The sequence below is a fragment of the Columba livia genome, chromosome 7, assembly GCF_036013475.1.
Source record: "Columba livia isolate bColLiv1 breed racing homer chromosome 7, bColLiv1.pat.W.v2, whole genome shotgun sequence".
Taxonomy (NCBI): Eukaryota; Metazoa; Chordata; class Aves; order Columbiformes; family Columbidae; genus Columba; species Columba livia.
Window position 1 is genome coordinate 36418001 of NC_088608.1, and position 21803 is coordinate 36439803.

At 39.6% G+C, this 21803-nt stretch overlaps 1 protein-coding gene across 9 annotated transcripts in view; it reads left to right on the forward strand.

Moving 5' to 3' along the window:
- The window catches only part of DIP2A (disco interacting protein 2 homolog A), a 106092-nt gene that overhangs the window by 45714 nt on the left and 38575 nt on the right, over positions 1–21803 (forward strand). For 6 of the 9 annotated variants that reach the window (XR_010473774.1, XR_010473773.1, XM_065069390.1 and 3 more), the window contains exons 3-7: positions 1299–1418; positions 8840–8959; positions 14036–14275; positions 20229–20357; positions 21162–21281. Coding sequence is in view for 7 of the 9 variants with exons in the window: in XM_065069390.1 (XP_064925462.1) it covers positions 1299–1418; positions 8840–8959; positions 14036–14275; positions 20229–20357; positions 21162–21281 (729 nt within the window). In the remaining 2 variants the exon portion in view is untranslated. The remainder of the gene's footprint in view (positions 1–1298; positions 1419–8839; positions 8960–14035; positions 14276–20228; positions 20358–21161; positions 21282–21803) is intronic. The other 3 variants (XM_065069391.1, XM_065069389.1, XM_065069393.1) reach the window with 3 other exon arrangements.

Genomic DNA, 21803 nt, shown 5'->3' on the forward strand with positions numbered 1-21803 from the left:
TTCACCTTGTGATGTTGTCTGATACCTAGCAACTGACCCAGTCTGGAAGAAGATAGAACACTTTTCCTTAGGATATTCTATTTAAAGAGCATATTTGAAAGTTCATTTTGATCAGTTCAGGTAGGACTGGTGCATTTAATCCGATGGGTATTTAAAACTTACACTTCAAATGTGAAGACCACATCTTACTGAAAGTCTTTATAAAAATCTCTTATAATTGCTAGTTTTATTAATAATTAATTACCAGCTTCTTTCTTGGTACGTACTTGGGGAGAAGGGGGGAGAACAGAAAGCCCATGAAAGAAGGAGGAATCTTTTCTTGTTAAAGAAAGAGCTTTACTTGCAAAGGAACTGGCATAGAGTCCTCTTGAGTGATGTCTTCAGTGATAGCTACTTTCTGTAAATATCTGCATTTTGAAAATGTTCTTTTGAGTTCTAGCAAGACTTGAGGTCAGACAGGAAAGCAGAAGCTCTTCAAGAGAAGGAAAGAGTAAAATGCAAGGCTCTTGACCCTATATGGTACAAGAGCTAAAAACATAGGAAACTTGGTGCAGCAGGTCTTATATGGGTAAGGAAAATTTACTGTTAAACAACGCCAAACCAGATATCCACATAAGATCATAAATTTATAATAGGTTCATGCAAAAAGCCCTTAAAGAGTATTTAAAATGCCCAGCCAACCTAGATTGGAGCAGTGGTTCTTAGACAGCTGAGGCTGCCAGAGTAATGCTGCCCTTAATATCTACAAGGTTTTTATTAGGGAATTGCGGAGTTTTCGAAAATGCGAATCTTCTGAGTATAGCTCTATTAAATGGGAATATATTAAACAGATACGCGCATTCGTAAACTTTGCTCAAACTAGCTGTCTTGTGTTTAGACTCGAAAGAAACTTGACAGAATAGTTCTAGTTTTATTTAAAAGGTGGAGCGATATCATCTTGTCTCTTCAGGATCTCCAAGTCCAATGTCTAAGTCTTGGTGTCCAGCAGTAATATCCTTCCACATGGATCTGGCATACAGAACACCTAATTACCAATGATCGTGAACTCCTGCGAAAAACAAAGGCATTTTTCTGTAATTTGGAAGTGTTTATTCTGTGTGAAATGCTTATGGATCAAACTAAAAAGTCTAATTTAAAATGCAGTTGGAAGATGAGATTATTTTTTTTAAAAGGTACACACTTAGGGCTCCAGTTGAACTGGTATGTAGGTGTCAAGGATGGTGAAAGAATGTAGACATTAGGAAGCAGATGTTTTATTTACAAACTTGAATTTATCCTGAAATAAAACTGTATTTCAGGTGTGGATCCATCCCTGCAAACAGAGAACAGAGTCTCAGGCTCTTCGCAACCTACCGCTGCTGTATCTAAACAGCAGAAATCCCGTTCCACCAACTCGAGGGACGAGCGCTTCCGATCTGGTAAGGAAAATGAACGTGGCTAAAACTTCAGGTGTCTTAAGAGCAAAATTGTACCAGCAATGCAGTATTTACACCTAAAGGGAAAGTTGAAAGTGCTCTGAGAGAGGGGAGACCTACTGAATGTTTTTCAAGTAGCTTTTTGTGTTTCCATAGGGGAGTGTTTTTGTTCGAATCCAGAATGGAGGAAACGCTTGGAGGGAAAGAGAGTGTAGACCTGCCTTCTGATGTTTTTCTTATTGTGAATTTTACACCATGCTGAACAATTTTATCTTGTTTGCTGATTGGTTTTCCGGTCTCCAGAACAGTTATTTAAACGTTTAGAAGACTACAGGCTTGGTGGGTTTTTTTTGTTTGGTTTGTTGAGCTATTTTGTTAAAGGAAGGTTATAGGATTATCATATTTACTGTAGCTCACTTTCAAATATTTCCTGGTTTAAAGCAAGTGCACAAAAAAGGGAAATGTCACAATGGACATTCTACTTAATTTTAAATGGACACCACTGTGACAAACCTGTTTTGGAAACTTCTGTGAAAATATCAATATCCTCATCACATCCTGTTTCCATTGTTACTTTTCAGGTGGTTGAAGTGCACTGTTTCCCTGTGAAATTCCTTGTCACAATAGTGAGAAAAGGCAGGTGTTTGGAAGCTTTTCTCTCCTAAATAATTTGGGCTTTTAGCTGGAAATTTGTATGTTTGTTTTCCAGGGTAATTTTATGTCTTGAGTTTGGGGCTGAGAAGTGCAAGTGATGACTTGTACTGTGCATCCTTCATATGTCGTTGGTCTTGCGTCATCTTGCTTTGCAGCTGCTTGGACATGGTGGTTATTGCATTGTATATGCATTGCTGATATTTAAAACCTTGCTCCACAAATAGAGCTGATGTGCCTCTCTGGGTTCCTTAGGAATAACTGAAGGATGAGTGAGGCTTCTGAAATATTCTGAGGGTACGTTGGCTCCTGGGAAAGACTCAAGTATTCAGATACACAAAGAAGAAATTCTTGAATATCAGGGAAGGTTATGTAGTATCAAAATTAACTAAATGACACAGTCATTTAAATTTATTTTTGCATATCAAATGTATTGTCCATATAATTCTACTGTTGAATATATACTGGAAAAAAAACAGATTCAGTGGTTGAATTGCACCCATGATTTCCAAGTTAGTTTGTGACCAAGCAGGCTCAAAATAAATTACAAGCAGAGTCATGAATCTGGCAGAAATTAATATATTTCAAGTAGCATTTGATGTTGTTAAATCAATAGAAATAAAATCTGGAGAAAGAGCACAACTACAATGAGGAATACACGGGAACCGTCACCTGAGAGAGCTGGGAGGGTCTAGAGCAATATGCTGTGTACATGGACGATTTTCCTGTCTCAGAGCCTCAACATGTCCTATTTGATTTGCACTGAGGATACTTAAAAAAGAAAACAAACAAAAATAAGGAACAAGTAAACAACCCTGCTATATTACTGGTATTGTTTGGGGGAATTTCGGCATAGGACTCGTTAGTCTTACAGTGCAAGACATGGAAAATTGGGTGGATATTAACCAGTTCAGCCAGCATACTTGCTTATGAAGAGATGTGGCTTTTGAATGTTAGTCTATCAGTGCCTCCTCTTTTTCTGGAGTTAATATTTGTATGGCCTTGTTGATTTTAAAATTCTTAAGCTTGACTTTCAGTGATTCTGCAGTGCTGCTCACAATCTCATCAGTGTAGAGCTCGCCCGGTATTCGTGCATCTCAATATGAGTATTGCTGACTGTCCTTAAGTGTTCAGGCAATTCTGCCAGTGCCAGTTATTGAAGATGAAGCCTGATCCTAGGGTTTTCAGGTTATGTCTTGTACTTATCACTGGCCAGTGCCAAAACCCATGGTAATGCTTCATGTGGACTGTCATGTCCTTCTATGCTTTCCCATCCCTGCTCCACTAACTCATATTTCGTTAAAAGTTCTTCACTTTGAAATTTAAACTCTTGGGGAGAAAATTCTTAGTTGTAACACATGTAATTGGATTTATTTTTCCCATTAGCGATATGTGACAAGGCTTAGCTTATCAAAACCAAATAGCGATGCTTTTGCTTGACTTAAGTTAAACCCAAGTCTATGCAACATAATGTAGATATAGGTTTCAGACACCAATACCACCTCCTTAGTAGAAAATTCTTCGGATTTATGGCATTAGTGGTACTCCTCTTGATCTCAGTGTAAAGCTAGACTGAAAGAAAAATCCCGGGTGTTTGCTGCATGTGGTTTTACTCTTCGAAAGTATTACTGCTCTAACAGTTGTTGAATCATCTAGTAGATTCAAGTCTGAAAATGCTTCCCATCGGTGATGATGCTCTTTTTCATGCTATGAGATTTATGTATATGTTCAGCGTGAACAGAAATGTTGACAAGACGTCTCAGAAAACGCTGGTTACTGCGAAGCTGCTTTACTTTGTTCCTCCCAATAGTTCAACATAAAGAGTCACAGTTTTGCTGCACAAAGCAGCCTCAGTTTGAGAAATTCCAGCTATGTCACAAGCATTTTCTGCCTAAAGAACAGGTGTCCACCACCAGCTCAAAATGTTGTTCCCTCGGTCAATTTCCCTGTATGTTGACCCACATTACCTGTTGTGAAGGATAAACAGCTTTGGCTGTAAATCTGGATACTATCGCTCCTTCTATCAGTTGCCTGACTTATTCTTTAGACTTTGGGGGGTAGTGGAGGGTGTGTTGTTTCTTCTTTTCTAATTTCTTTCCAGTATTTGTTTCTTTCTTTTTTCTTTTTATTTTTTTTCCTTCCTTCACATCTCATCAGTTCTGCTGTGTCTTTTTCAAGAGCAGTTGATGAGGGTGGAATGCAACTTTTCATAGAACAGGATCTCTTTCTCGAGCAATTATAGTTATTTTAGACCCATCAACATAAATTACTTAAAATAAGCAAGCGAAACAATTTTGCCTTTTAATGCAAATTATCTGCCATTTACTGGCTGTAAGTACATATTTTAATAGTTTGCCAGAGCTGGTGTCTATTTAAATTAACTAGAACTTTTATCACCCACAAATTTTTGTCTTCAAGCAGTAAATATTACCAGAAAATTTTTTACTTGTCAGAGGGATGCTATCAAATGGGCCACCAGTGCTGTTTGGTTTAGTTGCTGGTACTTGGAGATCTGGGAGCAGAAGGGAAACTGGTCAACTTGTAAATGCCATTTTTCCTTTAAACAGCTGTAGAAATTCTTCCTCCTGTGCCTAAGGCAGGACCAAGAATCAGAGGCTGAGAAACAAGCAGGGGCTACAACCAGGGAACAAAAATGCTCTTGTCATAGCTGGAAGGTTTAGGATGTAAGAGTTTAGGTGATTTATAGTCCGCAAACTATTTCTTAGTTTTCCCCCTCCATTTTTTTTTTTTTTAAGGACATGTAGATGGAAAGAAAATGAGAATAGGTACATAAAATGCAAGAGAAGGTTATATGGCTTACTACAACAGGGGAAGGAAAAAACGTCGTGCATCAGTAATAAATTGTTGGTGGTTTCTTGCAGCTTTATTAAAGTTCAGAAGCATAGAACTATTTTTTCAAGACTTCTGCTTTTGGATGGCAGCATACGGACATTTTTCTCACTTTGATATGTGCAATCTTCATGTTAATAAGATGCTGGACTTGCTCTTCATCTCTTTCAGTGTTCACTGTTGAGCATTTGTGTTCCCTGCTCACGGAAATATGATGTGATACAGATTACATTTGATTTGATTTTAATGACTATTTAATCCACTGAAGAAAAGCAAAGTCCGCAGTTCTCATATGTTAAGTCAGTTTCACAGTAAAATTTTAAGAATTTAATAATAGATGATGGTAGAGAGCTTCTTCTTGCAACTCCAATATCCAAATAAACTTTAATTTGTAGTAATTTATGAATTTTTGTACCCTAAATGTTCTGGTTCTTTAAAACTATTTAATTCCTTTTAACTTTTTAGGGAATTCTGTTTCATAATGTACATAATGTAGAAAAGCTCTTAAAGTAAAAGTGCAGCAGGATCAAAGTGTTCCAGGGAAGTAAAACTGATTACTTGATTTATTTGGCTGAGAGAAGATGGTCCCACTCAGTTGTTATCCAAGGACATGATATTAAAAGAAAGATTTCAAGCTGGAAATAGATCTTAATGAGTATAGAAGGAACTGATGAGTTAAATCAGCACTATAAAAACAAAGCATGAAACAGAATAAAAATTTATCCTCACTGTCTTCTGGTTGCTTTTTTATCATTTAATCCGGTATTTTCCAGGTTGTGGGGTTGGGAGTAGGTGGTGCTGGTTTTGCCCTCTGGTAATGGAATAAAAAGTAGTTCCCATGCTTGCTATCACAAATCTGTGTGGTGTTATGACCTGTCCCACTCTGCTTTGTTAAAATAAAATGCCTCAACATACCCTTCCCTCTAGCGAGTCCTTTCCATTCCCTAAATACACAACTAGCTAAGAATGCTTTGGGTTTTTTTATCTGCAGTGTTATTTGATGACTTAATTTATATTCGGACTATAAATATTGTGTGTTGTTTTTCTCTTTTAGAAGACCTTTGCTGGAGAAAAAACATTTGTTATGTTCCCCTTCTTACTATCAGTTATTAATGTAACATAAAAATATCTTCTAAATTATATGTAGCTATATGCATGGTTGAAGTGAATGCATCTAATAGGTACCATCTTTTAAAAAAAGCAAAACGCAGCTTGGTTTTTGACTGCAGTTCTGATATGGTATTTTGCCCCTAACTTTTAAGGCTGCAAAAATAACCTTTAATTTAAGTAACAGTCTCAAAAGTCTGTGGATAGCAGTAATGTCCTTAGTGCATCTAAGTAACACAACAAAACAAGAGACGTGTTGAGTTCTGCTTAAACTTCCCGGGGTTTTGTGAAATTATGAGATTTGTTATTGGGTATCCATGAGAATAAACTTCAACTGTGGACTTTTACAAGGGGAGGGAGAAAGTCCAAAACGCAAGATAAGGAGAAACCAAGACTTGACAAAAGCGGTAGGGAAGGGGGACAGGGAGACATAGAGAGAGGACAGTGAATTTTTAATACACGAAGCATCTCTTAACAACTCCTTGGTGTGAAGGACAGCAACAAAAATCTAACAAGGTACACAGTATTAAAAAATAATCTTGTCTCAAAAGATAGAGGTTTAAGCAGTGGTGCTTTTAAAATACATTTTTCTCTTCATAACAGTGTTGTCGTTGAACCTCTCACAGGTTAGTTGCACTGAAAGTTCTTGTTTGAGACAAGCATCTACCCAGTAAACTCCTTAGTCTTGTAAGAACACACAGGTGGTGGTGTATATTTGCATATATATATATATATATATATATATATATATATATATATATATATATATATGTATTTTAAATACAGCACTGAACAGATTATCCTGGGAGAGCTGTGACACGATTGCTGCAAAGAACTAGGTGGTGTCTGGGACTATATATATGCACAGGGCTTATTTTGATTTTTCCAATCCATTTGTCCAGGCTGCAGGAAACAGTTTGTTTCTCATTTGGACCTGTAACTAAAAAAAGCAGCTTCCTGATTTTTTTTTATTGAGAGCAGATTGTTTTTTTCTGGCATTTCTCTTAAAGGCGCGATGCTCTTCCAGTCGTGTGTTTTGCTTCTCTCACGGCGTCTCTTCGGCCTCGTGTGTCGCAGTAAATCGTGCTGTGTAGTAGGGCAGCATTTGCAATCTGGTTCTTTTTGAAATGGAGAATTGAATAGTTGTCCCCCAAGTGTAAGGTGTTCGTCCAGTGCCTTGGGATGCAGCTGTGCCAAGACTTCCCACAGGTTCACATTGATCTGCTGCACTTGGCTGTTTCACAGCCTTTCATATTCTGGGATGAGCAAAAACCTCTTCTGATTTTTGTTAAGATATATACTCATTAGCTTTCCTCTGTGCTGTCTCTACTTTGTCAAAGTTAACTGGAATTGATCAGCACATTTAAAATTTTTTAGGAAGAACCTTGTGCTGAGCATGACCAAAGCAGGTTTGGGACTAGTACCAGAAATGGTAGCTTTTTTTTAAAAAAAAAAAAAAACAAAAAGTACTGTAAAATATGCAGCTTTACTTGTAGTCGTCATTAAGGTTAATCCCTACAGGCATGGAGCAGAGAAATTGCTTTTTTTAAAAAATATCTCATTGTATAAATGTTTATATGTCACATGTCTGAGTTTCATAACTACAAGGCAATGAACCTGTTATGTATTTGCAGCCTTAGATTGATACTTAATGAAAGAATACATCTTTTTGTCAAATTGAACACTTTCATTCTTTTGTATAGAAGCTTCCACGTGAAAGAAATGGGCTAAGACAGATGCACCATCACAGTACTTGCTTTTTGGGCCCTTTTTTAGCTATGTGTATGTGTATACATGTGGTACTTGTTGAGTTTGAATCTTAGGTCATAAGTTAAAGTGTATTTTTGGTCTGCTGTGTTTCTTCTTGACATCTGTTCGCTTCTCATTAATTTACTTTCTACATAAGTTTTAGCTTTTGACACCGCTGAAATATATATGTCAAAGAGAAAAATCTGCTGAAGGCGATTTAGAATGACTTGAATACATTAAATTTTATCTTCAGTGTGGTCTTGACTGAACACCAAATTCCTCTGTTATCTCAGTTTTGGCTTAAAAAATAAGAAAAGTTAAAATACACCCAATATTAGGTACATTAGGTTAATCTTTGCTTTCAGGGAAGTGAAACAAGTTTGTGCGTCTTTCCTAATTCTTCATATACTTTTAGCCTCTTCTTTCTGTTTTTATTTGCATTGTTTTGTGAGAGCTTCAAGTGTACATTTTTCACTTCTTTTCCCATTGCAGATTTTGAGGGATGGACTCCAGTGCTGTTGCAGATTTACAGTATCCGTGTTGAAATTTCCCCCCAAAATAGAAATAAATCATAGCTCAGAACGAATGTGCTGGATATTCTGTAGCTTCAGTATTGGTTTTCTGGATGTTCTTCCTCAGTGATACTTGCAAAGCCTTTTCAAGCTGATTTCACGTGGAAAATATGTCGACTTGACCTTGCTTGTATCCTCCCTTCACTTTTGAAGCCGTTGCTTCTCAGCTGGATTTGAGTGGGAGGCAGGCAGGTTTTTTCGGTCCTACTGAACACCATTGAAGGAGAAACAATTGAAAAGAGTTGTCACAGCTTCGGAACTGAAAAACACGTTACTGTAGTTTAGCTTTGGACTTTTCTGCTCTGTCGTCTGAAGCTGAGAACCTGCAAGCCAAGCGGTTGGGCTGAACAGGGCTAAAGCCATAAGGTGCATCATGTGCCGTTCAGCCCTTTGATTTGAGCTGTAAAAAATGCCGCTGCTGCTCTTTATGTTTTCAGAAAGAAATGATGACTAAACCTAATCTTTTCACCTTTTTTTTGTTTGTTTTCTATGCAGATGTCCACACCGAAGCAGTACAAGCAGCACTCGCAAAATACAAAGAGAGGAAAATGCCCATGCCTTCAAAAAGACGGTCTGTTCTTGTGCACTCTTCAGTAGAAACGTACACACCTCCAGGTATCTATTGAGTTAACGTATGTAAATCTTGCCAGGTGAACGTGATAGCAAAGTATAAAGAGCAAATGCTTTTTCTGCTAAGTTGTAAGTATGTTGCCGTAAACTTCCATATCAATGGCTGTATTTCCTGATTGTTAGGTGTTGGTTGGATTTGTTCTTTGGTGTCTTTTCTCAGGATTTTTAGTGTCTCATCCAGAGATACTGTAGCTGCTAAAGGCACACTTGAAAGCAATAATAAGAATGAGCAGTTGCCCTTTATGCATTAAGTTCTCTTATGTAATGTCTCGCTTGGAAGGAGATAATCTTGGCAAGCATGTCAGAGCTGTAAATACCTTATTTCATGTTGCATAAGATTCCTCTTTAAGAGTTGAAGAAAATGCCGGAGCATGAAGTTGCTGCATTAGCTTGCAGAACACTCATCAAGATGATTTCAACTGCGAGCAATTTAAAACATTCAGAAAAATCATATGCTATAATTGTTCAGATTGTTTAGGTCAGAACATTTTCTTTAATGTGTTTTTTTTAGGGAAAACAAAAGTAATCTTCCTGTTGTCTCACAATGAATTCCCTTGGGGTTAGGAAAATCTTTCTCCAGATAACATGTTGTGCTAGCAAGCCAAGTGTTTGGGGGCCAGTATCTTGTATACAAAAAGGAATTTCCCTAAGCTCTTAAGTTTTGAATAGTGTACACTTGTCTTTTCTAATGTGGCCCCAGAGTAGAAGCACACTGACCTCTAGTGCCCTTCTGCATCAGTTCTGTTTCTTACCGGCCTTCTGTAAAAAAGCAGATCTGCTGTGCCGCTCTCTTGCTTCCTGGGCTATATTATTTCTTTCTGTTCTTCCCATTTAAAGAAAATTACAGTTTGATGGTCACACACTTTTGTATATTGTTTTACAGATTTTCTAGTTATTTCTTCACCTTCATGTTTTTGCTTATAAGATATGCTAAGGTATCATGCATTTTGATTAGCCTGTTCTTCTAGCACTCACATACTCAGAAGCCCATGAGTGCAGCTGTTGCAGCAGAGAGCTCATCATGCTCTTGAGTTTTCTTGCATACATGTTGGTTTTGTGTGTGAAAGTTGTCATGAATTGCATAAGGTGAAATCCTGGAGGAAATTTAACATAGAGCGACCACCTGGGTACTGAGGCTTTGGGAAAGAGGCCCTGAGTTTTCTGGTTATAGCTCTCCAAAGTGATATTCTTTCTCAGTCTCCAAAAGAAACTCTGATAGATCAGTCAGCGGTGCATTTCAGGTCGCATCACTCAGTGCTTTTCTCTTGTTCCCCGAGTGTGTCACATCACTATGTGCTTGGTGTGCGGTACATCACAATAAGAACAGAACATGCTGCTGTTCTGCCTATAATTTGGTGTACAAAAAATAGCTGGCATCCAGAAACTGCTGAGAGCAGAGGACAGCTAGGCTTTCTTGTCTCCCGTAGCATTTAAAACTGTTGAAGGAATCTCCTAGCAGTTTTTTTGAGAGAACCAAAGTATCGTTCTCTTTGGAATACCTTCAGGACAGATTGGAGGCAGGGTCCCTGCGGTTTCTGCTGTGCCCATTGTGCCTGAGGTCAGGGCTCTGCAGGCTGCTACTGGGAAAGAGAGACTCTATTAAAAAAGAGAAAAAGGAGATGCTGTGGGTAAATTGTTAGGTTATGTGATCAGAGCTGGTCTGCACACCTTTGCAGGAGCACAAAGAGTGGCAGGTGGGGAAGCCCAAATAATGCCCTGCCCCAGCTACTCCCAGGCATGTCCCGAGAGCCATCAGACTGTGACAGAGCCGTCCCCACAAGCCCAGAGGAGCACGGGGAGGAGTGGCAGCAGGAACCCAAGTTAAGGACTCAGAGAAGGGTCACCCCTCCCAGGGGTCCTGAGGCAGCCCCAGCCCGCCTGCCCAGTAACGAGACCCATCAGACCAGTCAACCGTAGAGAACCTTCCAGACTGAGTGGGGATGGCACGGAGGGGTGTGGGAAATGCTATAGGATCACAGAATGTCAGGGGTTGGAAGGGACCTCGAAAGCTCATCCAGTGCAATCCCCCCATGGAGCAGGAACACCCAGATGAGGTTACACAGGAAGGTGTCCAGGCGGGTTTGAATGTCTGCAGAGAAGGAGACTCCACAACCTCCCTGGGCAGCCTGGGCCAGGTTCTGCCACCCTCACTGAGAAGTTTCTTCTCATATTTAAGTGGAACCTCTTGTGTTCCAGTTTGTACCCACTGTCCCTTGTGCTACCGTTGGTTGTCACCGAGAAGAGCCTGGCTCCATCCTCCTGACACTCACCCTTTATATATTTGTAACCATGAATGAGGTCACCCCTCAGCCTCCTCTTCTCCAAACTCAAGAGCCCCAGCTCCCTCAGCCTTTCCTCACATGGGAGATGCTCCACTCTATTAATCATCTTTGTTTCTCTATGCAAGGCAAGAATATCTGGGGAGTGTATGAGACTCATAACACGATGTTTAAGTGAGGAACCACAGATGAGTAAAGAGGTAGATTTAGGTGATTTGGGGAGGAACATCCCCAAATATGTGGGGATGTGGGGCTCGTACATCCAGGTGCCTGCAACTGGGGAGACTGGAATGTAGGGATCAGCAGCCCGAGTGTCCCAGCCCGCCTGCTGGAGGGTTCCCTGTTGTACGTGTGTGTGCATGTGTGAGCTCCAACCTGCTCGGCCAGCGGGCTCAGCCCGTTTCTATGAGTGCTGCTGCAGTGTCCGGGCCCCTGGTTGAATTCTCTGTCATGGGAGATCGGGCCATTCAGAAATATTCTGAGGACTTGCTTCTAGTTATATTAGTTCACCAAAATAATTCTTTTTATGGGCCTGCATTTATTTGCAAAGTTAGCTCAGCAAAAAAGATCTGAAATTGCAAAGAAGCTGAGTAGCGCTAGAGCATCTAGTTTTGTTGTCTTGAGCCATTTGGCCACTGCCTTAGAATTCCTTGTATTGGCAGAAGTTAATGCAATTAAAATCAAGCCTTCTTAATAATTGATATTTTGTTACAAACAGTTACCATCAATCACCAGGAAGGAAGCACTGGATTCCAGTCCCAGCCTTAAATTCAAAACCAACTCCTGACTGGCAGTAATGCTTTCATCAGTCATCCTTCCAAAAATGTTAGCGTGGTTTTGTTTTCATCCCATCGAGTCTCCCATTCTCCCCACACAGATTTCACATGATCAGAACTTGAACCGCAGTCTGGACGCGACTTTGGTCCAAAGGGTGGTGGTTTCTGTGGCTCTCCTGGGCCGGGTCCCAGCCAGGAAGAGCCGCACGCCAAGTACATTCTGCTCGCAGCACACCCAGAACCACCAGTTAACTCTTGCAACTGCCACGGAGATCGTTACTGATGTTCCCCTGCTAGTTTTCTGTTGTAATTTTGGTTTGATATTAGAATGGGTTTACTGCGGATCCTTCGTTTCTATACGCAGTTAATATTTTGCATTTAAAGTGGGGGTTTTTTCCGACTCTGCTTATGTAAGACGTTTGAAAGCTTAGAAATGTTAGAGACTTCATTAAACTTGTATCTGGATAACGAGATACTATCAGAGCATGTATTCTTTGAGAAACCTGTTTTTTCTGTAGTTTGATTTCTTAGAAGTGATAATAGATTGCATATGTGGTTTGTTGGGTTTTTTTAACTCAAAACCTGATTGTAATCCCGTCTTGTCCCATATTCCTGGAATTGTTTATTTTTGCTTTCTGCCTCAAAGAAATGGAAGGTTGCGAGCACTGAGGGGCAGGTTTGGCTTCTCGCCAGATGGAGTAACCAGCCAAAATCTACAACTGTGGCAGTAAACCAGACATGTCACACAAGACACACACCCGGGAATGGGGACCCACCACAGTTGTATCTCCTCAAAGATCGATTGCTTGCGTAGTTTCATTCCAAATTACCATGTTTGACTAAGGATGGTCAAGTAATGAGAGATTTTAGCTTCGAAAGTGCCATCGAGTTAAATGAGCTTGTTATTAAATTATTTCTGATTTTTGTGGTTTTAGACTGTTTAAGAGCCATTGTTCTGAAGCTGTTGGAAACGCACGTATTCTTGAAAAGCAGAATATTAAACACCCGGTGACTGAAATTTGTTTACAAAGATGAGGAAAGGAGTTTCCATGCGACTTCAACAAAATGTACATGGAATTGTATAGAGCTGAACAGTTATGTGTTCAGAGGATTTGAAAAAAAAGAGCTTCTATTTTTCACTCAAAATGAAGAGAGTTGTATCTTCTTGATATTTGGAAAGACCTTTTTATTTGTTACTGAGAGGACAATAAACATGGAAGGATACAGTGCCACAGGGAAACTTCTGGAAAGTTGTAAATAACGGAATGGTAGTTAAAATAGGAGCCCTTTATCAGACTTTTAGCAGCGACAGATATACATCTAGAATGAAAAGATGCTTTATTAAGCATTTCTGTGTAGTTGTCACTGTTTAAGGCTGGGCTGGCAAACGAATGACAGATATTCTCTATTAATCCTTTCCTTCCTCCGAAGAGAAAAGAAGAGTAACATCAGTTTATGTTGTCAAAATCTGTTTTTAAACTCTTTTGAATTAGATTAATGAAGTTACTCTTTCATTGAACTTTATAGTATTGTGCTCTTTTTTAGTGATCTGTTCTCAAAATATTTGTCAAAAGAATTGAAAATTGAAGGATCCCCCCCCCCAAAAAAAAAAAAAAAGAGGGCAGTTAATTTTTTTATTTATTCAGGTGGGGCAACATTCAGAACAGAAATATTCTTGTTAAGAACAGAAATATTCTTTCAGTGGAATAGTTAGTGAATGTCCTAGGTACCTTAGGGAGAAGCCTCGAGTCTTGTGTCATTCCAAATGCAGGACGTGAATGAAACTTTGCTTCAGGTGTTTACTAGTTATAATGTGAAGTCGTTGCATTAATCTAAAAGACGGCAATGAGCAGAATTTGTGCATGCGAATGTATCATTTGCTTAATACATGCATCTCATGTGTAGCACATGAGAACGCTGCGTGAAGAACATGGAAAAAAACTTCATGTTCCCGTCTGTTGGTTCATTCCCACATTACATGCCTGTCATCGTTATTTTAATCACAGACACATCGTCAGCATCAGAAGATGAGGGCTCGTTACGTCGGCAAGGGCGGATCACCTCCACTCCGTTCCAGAGCCATTCCAACGTAGAGCCCTGGCTTAACCGGGTTATTCAGGGCTCCTCCACCTCATCCTCTGCATCCTCCACCTCATCTCATCCCGGAGGGAAACCTGCTGCTGCTTCCAATGCCGCCACCGCTGCTGCCACTGTGCTTGCAGATCTCATGGCACACACCCAGCTAGGTCAGTAAAGAACCGCCTGCATGGTTGCAATCAAGTCCCGTTTACAATCCCCAAGCAGGGCTAAACTCAAAAGTCTTAGCCGGAAAATACCTCAATAGCCTTTAAAACGTACAATCCACCAACCAGGTATGTATGATATGTATATGTATTTAATTAAAACCCAACAAGTTGTTCATGAGATCTGAACGTGCATTCTTCTTGGTAAAATGCTTGATTTATCAAGAATCGGAGGTTCAGTTTTACTAGATTCAAACGCAGAATTGCAAAGGGGTCATATTTGCGGTGCATGCTTTCCAATCTGCATGTATTTACCCAGGACCATACCAGGATTTCAGAGGTGACTCAATTGGTTAACACCCAAAAGACTAGAAAAACATCCAGAATCTTTTGGAATGCTGTGAAATCAGAGATACCGACAAAGCTAGATTTCAAGCACAAATGTGATTTTTTTTTCCTTTAATTAAAATTGAAGTCACGAATACTCCTTTATTGTGAAACTAGAGTGAAAATATAGAAGTACTGGTAAGTAAAAATGTGAGTTTTGTTTCAATCTCTGTAACACTGAAGGTCCAGAACTTTGGGCTGCCTTTATTTTAGTCCTGAAATGCAGGGCAAAGTCTTGTGCTTTTGGCAGATTGGGTAGACAGGGAGAAAGGCTATGGAAATAATTTTATAAGGTTTTTGTACACTGTAGTGAAGACTGATAGTGGATTTATGTGTGTGCAACAGGTCCGCACTAATGTTAAACCATGGGAAAGGACCCAGAGGAGAAACATTAACTTTGTATTTCTTTTTTTTTTTTTACCCAAAGTAATTTAGAAAAATGGAATGAAGAATGATGTTTATTTCACCTGTGGGCTACAGCATGGAGTTCTTGTGCTTCTACATGCAGTAGGCATGACATATATTATTCTTGGACATTTCTCATTTTGGCAGTTTTAGTGCTCAACTTACCCGGCTTTTTGCTGATCTGTGACTGTCCCTACATACACTATACAGACAGGTTTTTTTATTTCATTACGAAGAACAGGTTAGGTCAGATGAAGAGAACACACTGCGATGCTTTAGATTTAAACTGAGTATGCAGGCTTCTCTATGCTTTGAGATGTCAATTAACACGATAATTTAAGGCTGCAAAAGCAGCTGGTCTAGCTGTTATATTCAATTTTAGTTGGAAGTCCAGTCATGTAGCCTTTAGATCTCCCTGTTTGGATGATACGAACAGGTCACAGTTCTCTTTGGTGTGAGGCAGCTGTTGATGAGAGGGTCAATTCTTCGTTCTTTGCTGGTTGCCAGCAGAGTTCCTTCTGCCAGATAGTCATTTTGGGATATCAGCCTTAGTTTATAGTAGCTACAGGCTTCAAAATGCAACCAATGCTTGTAGTTTGTGACCAGGAGTTTTACTGCTCCAGATTCCTAAAGCACGTTGTGAAACGGGGAGAGGATGCTGAACCAGCTGGAGGTTGGATGTGCCTCTCTGGTTAGCTTTTGTGGCTGTGTTACTAAGGGGGTTTTTTTGTTTGTACAAAACATACCCATCTTATTACCTTTAAAGAACTCCAAATTTTTGTCCTCCCATTTCCAAGCTTATTTATACTGAGAAATTTGCAAATTTAACAAATAAACTTGGAAGGTTAGCCATCCTTTTAAGTGTGATTGAAACTCTGAATGTAGCTGTGAAAACTTACAAGATACACAAAATGTAACACAGCATCCTGTTATGTGTAATATCTCAGGCCATATAAATGCATAGCAGATTTCACAACTAGCTTGTTAAGCCCTATCCGTCAGGAGTATTTAATCATCAAAATTCTATGCAAAATCAAGACCTTATTACCAGTTCACAGTCCAGCATTTATGTAGCTAAATGTTGGACTGCATGCAGTGGAGGAGCTTGGAATTTCATTAATGGGAAATAAATATGCAATTCCAGTATCTATCAGGAAGAAAGCTCAGGGGTTATTAAGAGGTGATCTACCAAAAATACTTAGAAAGGTAAAATTTCCAGTGCCTTTGACAAAAAATTATATGTACTTTTGCAAAAGCATAATCTTGCTCATTTCTGAAATGCTTGCCATATTCCATCAATGTTCATTTCTAGCTTGGTGACATTCATGCATGTCCAATAACAATTCAGTTGTGACATTTTTCTTGTTTGTCTGTAATCTTCTTTGCTCACGAGAACATGAAACTTACTCATTTGTTACATAGAAAACTTTTTAAATTATTGATAAATACTAGTATACTTTCAAAAAGGACTCCTTTGATTTGTCCTAGAGCATAAGAGGGTTTTTTCTCAGCTGATGTGCTGACACCAGCAGTATAAAAGGCATCTGACATATTTTACATATTATGCCGTACTAAAATATTCTGTATTTTGACTATGTACTGAATAGCTATTCACAATTTTGATATGGTGGAGAATTTAGATGTAGCTGATTGTTTCCTTGCAGCTCATCTTCTCCAGCTTGCATTTTTAATGATGAGATCATACCACATTCCCAAGCAATAGGCTGCAGTGTTGGAAATGGAAGGTTCCAGCATTTAGTAAAGTCAGATGAGAATGTGCCTTATTTTTAAGCTTTCACCTATAGAAGCAGGGACAACACCTACATGTTGTTTTGGGGGCTTTTTTTTCCTTTTAGTGCAATATTTTCTTTAAAATGAATGAGGCTGGCAATGTGTCTGGGTGTTTTTTCAAGGTCACCATCTCAACGTTGGGGTATTTCCCAACTTAACTCTTGTCAGAGTAACTGGAAAAATGGATTCTCCTGGTATTGACCCACTATTTATTGAAAGACTTTAAAGTACAAGTCCTTTTCTGAAGGGGAAGCTGGGTTATAAGCATAGATGTTCCGCGCTGCTCTAGCTCTATGAGCAGTTTACAGTAGCTGTAAGTGTGTTAGAAACAGTTTCAAAGAGTTTATTGAAGGGGAAATGCAAGGGTGAAGTAGCGGCTTGTGCATCCTCTTTGTGTTCTGGCTGCGTGAGTGCACTCTCTTTTATTTTCAGTTGTTCCAGTACAATTTAATAAACTTCTAAAATGTCCATTTTGGCTGAGTGGTTTCCTAGGGACCAAACAATCATACACAGCCATCTCTAGGTCTAACCTGGGTAAGGACTTTATTCAAAAGTGTTTGAATCTTCAGCCTGAGATTCCACCTTAGACACGGTGTTCTCTCTGATGTCTAGCATTTAATTTGCTGTATTGTATCCCATACATTATTTTTTGGGCCACTGTTCTCTCTTTTGCATTTATCTCTGTCTCCTTACCAATAATGGGAAGGCGCTTCAGCCGAAATCCAGTTAACTTTTTTCCTGAAGTCACAAATCTGTTCAGACTTTTGAATTTTTTTTAACTATTCACCCCTTCTCTTCCTCTGCTTTGCCACTGTATCTCTAGATGGTACAGACTAATTTCATGGGCATATTTTAATAAAATGCTTAAATAATTAATGAAGCTAATGCAATATTTATCCGAGCATAAATCCTGAAAATTTCTACATGCATAGAAAGAATTTTGCCCTCTCCAGGCAGAATTGGGAGGGTCAGTTCTCCGCTGTATATGAGACGAAATAGCTGTGGGCAGCAGAGAAGTCGTTGATAAGGCCCCTCTATGGTGAGGGGCATTGATTGGCATGAAACTCAGCTCTGAGATGCTTGTAAGATACATGAATGCTGATAGATTAGAACCTCCATGCTTATTTTCAGTGGGGAACGATCGTGAATGGGTTTTTTGTTTCTCCTTTGAGCATTCTCACTTTTTGTGTGATCTCTTTGAGCTGCTCCCAATCACACAGCTCTTCCGTAAACGTTCCCAAATAGCTTCTTCCTTACGTTATTTTCTGAGCATCTAATTGCAGAGCTGTTGTGTATCAAATATCTGCCTCATGCACGTGGGCGGAAGATTGCTTTTTCCCAACAGGAATTTGCATGTAAAACCTCCATCTTTTCAGCATTTCGACTTCTGTACTTCATGCGCAGCAACTGACCCATTTGTGCATCAGTCTCATAGTGTGTGTCAGTCTCTTGTCCCCTCTTTTGATTGTTAGATAATATTTGTACCTATGTGTACGTCACTTTGCGTGTACATTCTATGTCACCTTAATGTTTAGTGGGGACAACTTCATCTATAGTAGTGCTATTTTGGGGCCTTCTTCTGATGAAACCACGCTGCAGATACGTCCCTAACTGTAGTTCTTGATAGTATTATATATTCAAGGAGTGGAAGGTTTAGACATTGATAATCACTGCAGGGTCTGTAAGTTGGACTTGAGGGCCAATCCTGCAGTATTGGAACAGGCACATTTGATTCTGTGTTCTTATCTGTGATTAACTGATATGCTGCCTGAAGTCTGTGTTTTGGGACTTTGATAAAGCAAAGGAAAAAAACAGGCACAACCAAAGAGCCACTCAAAAAGTACATAGAACATAGCAAAAGCATTTCAAGTTACTCTGAATACATGGGCTTTCTATATGCCCTTTAAAGTGGTAATACAGATTGATTTTACGCATAGATGTCAACTTTTCTTATTACTGGTTCTAACTCAGACATTTGTCAGAGACACGAAGTGATATGTTGTCCTTCTTGTACCATACCCACATGAAAGGAATTTGTGGTCCTTGCTTAGTACCCAGCAAAACAGGTCTCAGCAATACAAAAATTGGTCTTGCAGTGATTATCGTTGCAAAGTATGGTAATGGATTTAATTTTTTCTTCTGGTGATCCCTTTGAAACCGCTTAGAGCTGTACTGGTGGCTTGTACATCAGCTCTGGGAATCCATGAACAGAGCCACAAGCACTTATTATCTTATTGCTCGTTGCTTCCTCAGAATGGATGGGGCAATATATGTATTTCACAGCCCTGCTTGCATGTCCTTGCGCTTTGAGCTCTTTCTGCAGGTTTTGTGGCACATAATATTGAATCATTTATTCAATATTATGAATATTTCAGGCCTCCAATTCTTTTTTCTTCTTGTTAGAGCACTTCTCTGGGTACTGCTATTTCCTAACCTGTGATTCCATTCAAAACTGTTCCATAATCTGTAGATCACGATTTTGGATTGACGGTATTCCCCAGGCTTTGTTCTGCAGCACAGAAAGGTGGTACAGTTCTAAACAAAGCTGCTTTGTTACCAGTTGGTTCTCAAACCCCCTGTATGTGAGGATTTGAGAAATGTCCGTCTTTCCTCATGCCGATATACATTATAAAAAAAATTAAGTATTTATTGCTTGTAGCACACACCATTAAAATGAAACAGGATGTCACGTCCAGCCACAAATGACCACCTCATGCCTCAGAAAACCCTGTGCTAAATTTATCTGTTGTGAGCAGTGTGTGTGTGTAGTGTTGGCCTCCATACCACAGGTTTTATCAGTGTTACAGGTATTCCAGGTGTTCTCATTGACAGATGCCCCAGTGAAGAACATACTGTGTCTGTACCACAACAAAACCAGGAACATTGTGAAACTGTTAAGAACAAGTGGTATGAAAAGCTGCTAAAGGAAAACCGTGACTGGTCTTACAAACTGCAGGTTTCAGTTGTTTAAGTCAGCAGTTATTTCCTGTGAGGGAGTCTCGTGTCACCGTGTCCTCCATCCTCAAGATGTGTTCAGGCCTAACTGCACGATCTTTGCCACCTTGAATCTTAATCTGTGTTTCTCAACAAAAGACTTATAGCCTGCAGAATGTAGATAAGTGTTTCATGTTATCCTGAGGCAAAAGTTCCTGTCTTTTAAACCTTTTGCTTTTGTCCCTTTGTCTTCCTATGGGATTTAGACTAGTCATTCCAGTTTTGTGGTGAGAATTTGGCTGCCTGTATTCCTTCTGAGAGATGTGGGACAGACTTTCTTTGGAGCCTTGTGCCATTTGCTCATAATTACTCACAACTTTGGATATATTGATCCTTAGGTTGACTGATGAGCTCCCATGTCTGTCTTCCTTTTCCACAGATAACCACTCTGCACCTCCAGATGTAACCACTGGCCTGGTGGAACATTTACATCACGAGCGTCCACAGGTGGCATCAGTACGAGGAGTTCCCAGAGGCTACAACAGCAGCATTTTGGAAACTGCAGATGGTGATTGTATTATAAACCTCCTGCCTTTTCAATCTGTGTCCCTTATTCTGAATAAGCAAACACATAACAGAGCTTGACACCCATCGTGTGCTATGTGCCTCCCCCTCCAGAGCTTTGCAGCAGCGTGGTCTGTCTGTCCATCTGCCACAGCACAGGAACCTGTACTGCGTTGCCTGTGTTCTGCTGGTGGAAGCCGACCCAGTTTCTGTATATTTCTGTACTAATACACAATACAAGCCCTTTAGCCTCACATTTTAATTTTATATTGCCTCAGAGCTGAAGTTTTCTAAATATAAATAACCATACAAATTTATAGCTGATTTAAAGTAAGTATATCACGTATAGAAATGAAAATCAGTATTCAACATGGGTTTGTGTGGTGATGATTTTTTTGGCTCGCCCTGTAAACTATTGAAAGATTCACTTATTTTTTCCAAGTATTCTCACACTTTCAGAACTGAATGAATGTTAAGATGTAGCAAATAACTAGGCTCTTGAAGAAAAAGAACGTTCTTCAGGTTTGTGTTGGAATCTCATAAAGGACTTAGCAGTTTGAAAAGCTAAATTAAAGTGTGAGAAGGTTTGTGCATCAGCCAGGCAGCTAGGGAACAGTGTTGGTGTAGAACTAATGAATCCACGGTGGAAACTCTTACTGATTAAAGCTGTTTTTTCCCAAACAAGCTGCTCACCTTGAATGACTTTCCACCTGAACTCTGTGCTGAGCTTAGCGTGATGTTGTCAGTGATGTGTTTTACTGTATGGTTATTAATATATGGTAAGTAATAAATCTTTTCTGCTTGGCAGGTGTCCCAGTGAATAGCAGAGTGTCCTCTAAAATCCAGCAGCTTCTCAACACCTTGAAAAGACCAAAGCGCCCACCTTTGAAAGAGTTTTTTGTTGATGATTTTGAAGAACTGCTAGAAGGTTAATTTTCTTTCAAATACATTTTTCACTCTTTGTGTAAGCGATTCACGAAAGAACTGATAAGTCTCTTCCCAGTAGAAAACAAATCATGGTAGAGTTGATATATTGGAGGGAGAAAGGTCATATGCTGTCACAAATGAAACATAATCTTCAGTTCAACCCTCCTGCTCAGTGTGCTTGTTCTCTCCTCCTCCCTCACTTTGGAAACTCTTCTGATTCAGCCTAATTTGGGCCAGTGTGATGAGCTAGTGAATAAAGGCAGTGATTTGCAGATACTTGGAGAAATTCTGTTCACATCTTTGTCAAGAAATTAATTGGTGCATCCAGAAATTGTCATGTTTGGTGATGGTCACTTTTTGCCTCAGAGATTCTAAATTCTACCCTGTGGTAACCAGTGAATTTATAGAGGGTACTCTTTGGAGTAAATCAGGGCATGGCCCAAGTGTAACTGATGGTGCAGTGGTCCTGTGGAAGCTTCCTGTTCAAAGAGGTCTGATGAGATCAGGCTGCTAGGGGCTGTGT